The sequence below is a fragment of the Kryptolebias marmoratus genome, linkage group LG20 (assembly GCF_001649575.2).
Source record: "Kryptolebias marmoratus isolate JLee-2015 linkage group LG20, ASM164957v2, whole genome shotgun sequence".
In the NCBI taxonomy this organism is placed as follows: Eukaryota; Metazoa; Chordata; class Actinopteri; order Cyprinodontiformes; family Rivulidae; genus Kryptolebias; species Kryptolebias marmoratus.
In genome coordinates this window covers 25,827,549-25,835,557 of record NC_051449.1, presented here as the reverse complement: position 1 = coordinate 25,835,557, position 8,009 = coordinate 25,827,549, and the positions used below count along the sequence as shown (strand labels likewise).

At 39.3% G+C, this 8,009-nt stretch overlaps 1 protein-coding gene across 2 annotated transcripts in view; it reads left to right on the top strand.

The window, feature by feature from the left end:
• The window catches only part of LOC108248237 (xenotropic and polytropic retrovirus receptor 1 homolog), a 58,208-nt gene extending 53,738 nt beyond the window's left edge, over positions 1–4,470 (top strand). For both annotated transcript variants that reach the window (XM_037981950.1, XM_037981949.1), the window contains one exon: positions 1,240–4,470. In XM_037981950.1, coding sequence (XP_037837878.1) covers positions 1,240–1,294 — 55 coding nt within the window. In that variant the 3' untranslated portion in view covers positions 1,295–4,470. The remainder of the gene's footprint in view (positions 1–1,239) is intronic.
• Positions 4,471–8,009: the final 3,539 nt, after the last annotated feature.

Genomic DNA, 8,009 nt, shown 5'->3' with positions numbered 1-8,009 from the left:
GAGGAAACTCATTTCAGCCGCTTGTATTCGCGATCTCGTTCTTTCGGTCACTACCCAAAGCTCGTGACCATAGATGAGGGTAGGAACGTAGATTGACCGGTAAATCGAGAGCTTCGCCTTTTGACTCAGCTCTCTCTTCACCACGACAGATCGGTTGATGTTATAGGTTTGTTATCCGTGTGAGCCTTTGGAATAACTTAAACTGTTTTGGTAAATAGTTCACTTTGGAATTTGGTCAGAAGATGTTATTAATTCTGCCAGGTTGTCAGGTTAGTTTTAATGAAACATCAGATTTAAAATAGATGTTATTTCAAATCTGTCCCACTTGGCATCAGTTTTTGGGTGGAGGAGGTGTGGTTGGCTGTCAGAGAGCAGGTAGGATTCGCATCAGTTAAAATGAAATAGCCTGACCCAAAATTGCTTCTTCTTTTATCTTTCTCATCACACAGAGTTAAAGATGCCCAGAGCCCACTGAGGGTCAGTGGTCAAGGTTTTTTTTAGCGAGGAGGCAGCTGATGCAGCAGGTGTCAGGGCTGGGGCTGTTTTAAACAGCTCTCCAAGGAAACACTTTTGTCATTTTCCAATTCCACTCTGTTCAGTTTGGGTTATAGTGAATTTCTGTAATTGCTCTAGCATGAGTGAGGTGTCTAGTTCTGCATGTTGTACAATTGCTTTGGTCCATCTGTGCCCTTCTGAAGTTGCTGATAATCGCTGCTACCACAGTTGTCTTCTCAGGGCAGACCCAGAACTCACTGGAGGGATTATATGTCCTCTGGCTCCTGGGGGACCCCAAGGAGCTGGAGAGGGAGGTCTGGGTTGTGTGTGAAGTGGTAGTGGTTGGAGTTTGTTTGGCTTTGTGTGGGGATATTTGATATTGACCAATGAATCTGAAGGGTCCTTCTGCTTGAGATGCCCATCCATGGCACAGTTCAGACTCAGAAATTCAAGCAGTTCTTTTCACACATTTATACAACACCAAAAGCCTGTTTTGCTTTGCAGAAGTCAAATGAGTAATTAGTTGTTTTCTGGACTCACAGTCAGTATGTATCAAGCAGATAAATTCATTTTTTCCAGAATAAAACGTTTCAGCTCTCTGCTCTGAAGAGTGTGTTCAAGCAAGTTTTAGTTTATTTAACTTTAGGCAGAATCCTTAATACTGACCAAATTGTAAAAAACTTCTTATAGACCTTTTTTCTGTAATTTAACTTTGTAAATTCTTCCTTTCCTCTTTTTTTTCAGGTCAAAGACTCGTGACACCAAGGTCTTGATCGACGACACTGACGATGATTCCTGACATCAGGCCACGCCCCTCGCCTGGGTCCAGAATTTATTCAAAGGGGGAAATTCGGTTTCCTGAACCAGAAATTACCCAGCAAGTGGGCGTTGAACTCTCAATCAAAAATGAGTTTTGATCTTGTAATCATTTTTTTCTTATGCACAGGCTTCTGCTTGGGTTCAGAATTATTTCCAGGGAAGAACTTTTACCAGCACCATTGCTTTCCTACCTTCAGTCAAAACTCTACCAAGCAGTAGATGAGAGTCTCTCCTGGTCTAACACTCAGCAGTGGACATCATTCCTTAGCCATCCTTGCTTTGGGTCTCAGAGCTTTAGCAGAAACAGCTAACCTTTCTCACATGACTTCTCCAAGCCACTTCTTTCGGATTTCCACTCTGCCAGGATCCCAGTAAGGCTTGGAAAGTGACCTTGGATGGTAAATGACACATCAGGCTCACTTTTTCATTTGGACCAAGAAATGAACTAGAATTTTTTTTTTCACAAGAGAATTTAAAGTGTCCCCCTCCATCATCATCACCACCCCACCCCCATCGACTCATCACGGAGCTGCCTTCCTGCACCTTACATCGTTTAGGAAAACACAAATACTGACTTTGTTAGGAGAAGTTGGAATGTGTGAATCCACATCATTGGTCATGTAGACAGAGAAGGGGGATAAATCTACACACACTCATTGTGTCTGTAAATAGTTGAAAGCTTAGAAAAGATGATGTGAAGTTGAATCTGTTTGGAACAGCAGCTGGAATGACTGTTCAACCTTGGAGCTCAGGTGGAACTTTGTTTTTGTTTTCAAGAACTGATGAAGACCCCCCCCCCCACACACACACACACACACACACACACACACACAATCCTGCAGCTAACCCCGTAACAGGGAGGACATTTTACTGAATGTCTGTCATCTGTGTGTGACTGCGGCGATGTCAACTCATTCAGGAGTTTTCGTTTTTGCTCCCAGTAACTCTGTCTGGGGTAAATGAGGACAGCTGTGTAGAAAAGTGAAATCTTGTTCATCTTAGAAGTGATAATGATGATGTTGACTAGAGGAGCGCTCACCTGTCCCCCACTTGTTCAAACCTCCACTGTTTGAACCTCAAATCCAAAGCAGGATCCAAGCATGCTGCTCCACCTTCAACACAAATCCACTGTGCAGATGGAATTAGTCCTAAATATTAGTTACACTCAGAACTTCCAGCTTCCCTTTTTTTCAGGGTATCTATACAATGCTTTGGTGCAGCTGTTGTACAGATGGAAGTGACTGATCTCTTATTCACTTTGTCTTTTAATGGTTTTATTTAAAGAGCCGATTTTATCTGAGAACTGATGTCCACCTCAGCTGCAGAATCATCCTGTAGAAAAACAAGTAGTCCTGATGGAGAAAATGTTTTACCTTTTTTTTTTATTCAGATAACTGCCTGCAACAAACGTGGCTTCATTGTTTCATCCTGAATGAACTTCAGATGTCTTAAACTTTTAGTTTCTGATCCAAACTCTCCAGGTTTACATGCACTTTAAAGCTCGTCTTCATTTTACTGCTTTTCTGTCTTTGAGCTCCAGACAAGTCGTAGTTTGTATAATTCTGATTTTGTTCTTGTTTAAATATAGAAGAGAAAAACAAATGTAATTATTTGTTCATGTTGTTTTGTCTGTCATGTTTTTTTAACTTAATCAGTTTAGATTTTGAGCTGCTTAAGCCAAAGTGGAAAAAAATAAGCTGATAAAAAATAAAGTTAGGGTTGGTTAGTTGGGGAAATAAACTTTTAGAATCCAAACGGATGTTTTCTTTCTGCTGGGGAAGCGATTAGGTTTAGGATGAAAAGAGAACAGAGACCCACAGGATGTTTGAATGAGACATCTGTTGTGGAACTTTTTAATGTCCAGCAGAACCATGTTAAAGAGGAAAGGAAACTGAGAGGATCTAAATGAACCCTGATTCATTTCTGTCTGGTTTGGATTTATTTAAGTCAAGTCTTTACAAAGCGGTACCAACACTTCTAAGCTTTTTGCTCAGACTCATCAAAAAAACTTTTATCCATGTGTGCAAATGTTTTAATCAGAAAACAACTTGTAAAAATCCCATCCAGAGAACACAGGGTTCAGTGTTGTTGTTTTTTTAAACTAAATGAAGGCAAAGGTGATAATGTTTCTGACCGTGTCTGTGTGTTTGTTTGGCTGTAGTGTTAGCAAAATATCTCATGAACCACTAGACATAATTTAATGAAAGTCTTAGAAAGTAATCACTAGGTGTCAGTCTATAACTGATTAACTTTTGGAGTCAATCCAGTTCAAGATGGCCTCTGCAGTAAGTGACTTTAGCAACCCAGAAACGTCTCTAACCCAGTCAGTTTTACAGATATTGACCTAAGTTGGGTGTGGTAGTATCTGAGAGTCATCCCCAACACATACTCCAAGTAAGAACCATTGGGCAATATTTTAGATTAAAACTTTGGAGCCAGCTGTTAGCAAAATATCTCATGACTAACTCAACAGATTTTAGTAATCCCTGGTTATAAATCTACAACTGATTAACTTTTGAAGTTGAGCTGATTCAAGATGGCTGCCACAGCTGATCGACCTTAGCGACACAAAAATTTATATAAATCAGTCAAATTTACAGTCATTTTCGACTTCTAATCCTGAGTGCAGCATATGGTGCAATATTTCCAAGTTTTAACCAAAGGCTTCAACTGCATCACATCTCATCCTAAGATGATCTCAGTCTGAAACTCTGGCATGAAAGGCAGTGGGTGATATGCATTTCTTCAACGGATAATAAGTTTATTTTCTTCAGATTTCATGTTGACACAGAAAAAGGATTACATTCTGCAGAGCAGGAGGTTTGGTCACTTTAACCAGCCCAAAGCTTCCTGACTTCTCATCACACTCCCCCACAGAGTACAGTACAAATCCACTCATTACACCAATTAGCAGAGATTCAAACGAACTCTTGACAAAGATTCAGAGTTAATTGGATTTGTTAGAACAGTGATTCCTAAAGTTGTGGTTAAGAGCCCAATGTGGGTCACAAAACACAAAAAGTGGGGTCCTCAGATAATCTCCAAATATCAACTTATATTTAAAAATACTTGCTTGTGACATATTTTTACCATCATTGTTCCAATGGATAAAAACAGTAGTCAAAAAATGAATAAAAATTATATTATGGATGTTAAGGCTTTATGTTGTTATTATGCTCTTGTTTAATTGTTTTTTTATTATGTAATTTTTGTTTATTTAAACCGACAATAGGAGTCACAAGTTTGTCACAATCTTTGTGGGTCAAGAGCTAAAACGTTTGGGAACTACTGCTTTAGAACAAACTGTTGTTGCCATTTTTTATGATCACTTGTTTATTAGCTGAGTATTTTTGAACACGTCTGATTAATGGCAGAAGAACTGATCTACAAGAATACACATTTGTTGGTAAAACTTTGGTTTGAAAGCCCTAAAATGACTTGAATCAGTGATGTTGAAATGATGCTGAGTCTTCCTTGGTTCAAACAGCAGCGGGTTTCTGTTGGGGCTCGAGTGGATGGACTCAGTCAACTTGTCTCCACAGACTTCAACCTGAAGGCTTGTTTCGTTCCTCTGGGGTTTATTGTTTGGGGACTCCTGAGCAGCGAGGAGGTTGTGTGGAACAAAAAGGATTTCATCACAGTGAGAGGAAGATGCCATGAACTATTTTTAGACGCTCTTTATCTTCCTTATACTTCTGAACTTGGTGTTTGGGAGGTCTGATCTAATGTGACTGGTCTGAGAAACTTTGCTTAAAGTTTTCTCTATCTGAACGCAACCTCCATGTTGAACTGACAAAATATAAAGAAGATATTTTTGTCTGCACCAGTCACATGTTGGGTGAGTGCAAACATCTTGACCCTACTGCATCAGGAACTTTGCCTTGTGCATCATACAGGTGGTGTAGAAGCCTTGTATACTCAGTGACTGTGCTGTGGTTGTCTTGTATCTGTAGGAGCAGTGTGATGCTACAGAGGTGCCTGCTTCACACACCAGTTTACGTTTTGTCATAATAATGCTCCAGCTCCAAACTGTTTATGACTGAAAGTCCTCCCTTCCTTATGTCACATGGAATAAAACATAAAACTGCATATTTTACATTTGTCTGAAGGATCACTACAGGAGAATATATACAAGCCCAAAAAAAAGTGAGTTGTTCCTAAATGAAAATCAGTCTAACTCTTCATGACCAAACTGACCTCTATCAGAAAGAAACGAGCCACATGATCCACTTCTATGGTATTATTCAGGAATCAAATGACAAAACAGTCAACTTTATTTTTGAAGTTATCTTGTTTAGACCTCGGGGCTGTTCCACTAATGTAGAATTGACTAATCCAGAATAAGAGAAGAAAGTTAGGTTTGACCAAGCCTTGTCAGGTCTGAGCATCTTGAATTAACCAACTGAACAAACATCAAGTCAGGCTGAAAAAGAAGCTAAGTCAGGTCAGGTTGCCCACCCATCACTTTCTTCAGAAGACCATGAAATCAGAGACAGATTAACTTCTCCTGATGTGGAAGATTGAGCTATGTTTTACAGCTCATTTTAGATCAAACGGAATCTCAACTGCTTCAGGAAGACTGTTTCACAGTAGGTTTTAGATCCAGCTTGAAATAAAACCAGATCTCACCTGCTCTCAGTAAGGCAACTCTGTGTTGTAAATGTTTTCCAGTTTTTTATTACCAGTAAAAGTACACACTGCAATAACTCCACCGTAGGACCCAAGGAAATCACTATGATTAATACCAAAAGACGTTTTGGTTTGTTCTACAGAGGAAGTGAGAGATTATGTCTCAAAAATACAAATTTAAATTTGTTAAAATAACCGCATACTTTCAGTCAGTCATTATTTGAGTCAGTCCACATGACACAAAACACCACCAAGCGATGGCGAATCAAGGCCCTGTTTACATAGGACCGATCTCCTGGAAACAGAGATTTTCTGATGTTGATTAGAAAAAAGTTGCAGGTTAATATGGTGCTGCTGTGCTCGTTGAACTTTCTGCCTGTTCACAGACTGGCACTGACATGCAAATGCACGCAAACAGCAGTCTCTGAAGCATGGAAACAGTTACATCCAAAATGGTGATTACATGGATGCTGCTGCTGCACACTGAAAAGAGTGAGCAGCACAAACAGTACTCTGCTATTCAAGACTATTACTGTTGTTAATCTTCTCTGCAGAACAGCTAATGCCTTCAGCCGTTTGTGGTGCACATGTGCGATTTCAATTCAGTGTATTTATATAGCTCCAAGTCACAACAAAAGTCATCTCAGGGCACTGTACAAAAACATTCACATATATTATAAAGAGCCAATTAGTAAAAGTTATCTATCTAAGGAAGCCAGTAGATTGCGTTAAATCTTCACTTCGTCACAGTCTCCCATCCTGTGGAAAAGAAAAACTCCCTTTAACAAGAAGAAACCTCCAGCAGAACCAGACTCAGGGCGAGCGGCCATCTGCTTCGATCGGCTGGGGTTTGAGAGGACAGGAAAAAGACAGACAAACACAAAATAATGGGTCCAGGTGGAGTTTCTACTGAAAGAAAGATAAAGAAAATCATGTTAATGATAGAAATAATTACAGTAGAGTAAGTAAAGACAGCAGCAGAGTGAGGAAATGTGGTCAATTTGTCCTCCAGCAGTCTAAGGCTATAGCAGCATAACTAAGGGATAGCTCAGGAAACCCAAGTTAACCCTAACTATAGGATTTATGAAAAAGGAAAGTATTAAGCCTAGTCTTAAAAGCAGACAGGGTATAAGCCTCACAGACAGAAACAGGAAGTTGGTTCCACAAGACAGGAGCCTGAGAACTGAAAGCTTTGCCTCCTGTTCTACTTTTGGAAACTCTCATTAGAACTCTGTCAGCTGCATTTTGGATGAACTGAAGACTTTTAAAGAGTTTTTTGAACACCCAGATAATAAAGAATTACATTAGTTCAGCCTAGATGCGATAAATGCATGGACCAGTTTATCTGCATCATTTTAGGACAATGTTTCTGATTTTAGTGATATTTTTCAAGTGAAAGAAAGCAATCATAGTAACATTTTTAATGTGGAAATGAAGATATCCCAATAAAAAATAACACCAAGGTTCTTTACATTAGAACTGGAGGATAGATTAATGCCATCCAGAGGAAGTGAACGGCTGCAAAGTTTGTTTCTAAGATGCTCAGGTCTAAAAACCACTACCTCTGTCTTGTCTGAGTTTAAAAGCAGAAAATTAAGATTCATCCAGGTTTTTGTGTATTAAGTCATGCTTGGATTCTAAGTAACTGATTGGATTCATCAGGTTTCATGGATAAATATAACTGAGTATCATCAGCATAACAATGGAAATTTATCCCATGCTGTCTAATAACTTTACCTAATGGAAGCATATATAAAGTAAAGAGTATTGGTCCAAGGACTGAACTCTGAGGAACTCTGTGACAAACTTTGGTGTATGAAGAAGATTCATTATCAACATGAAGAAACTAGAATTTATCAGATAAGCAGGATTTAAACAATTTTAGAGCTGTTCCTGTAATCCCACTATCATGTTCAAGCCTCTGTAATAAAATATTGTGATCAGTTGTATCAAATGCAGCACTGAGGTCTAACAGGACAAGTATGGACACAAGTCCACTGTCTAACAGGACAAGCATGGACACAAGTCCACTGTCTAACAGGACAAGTATGGACACAAGTCCACTG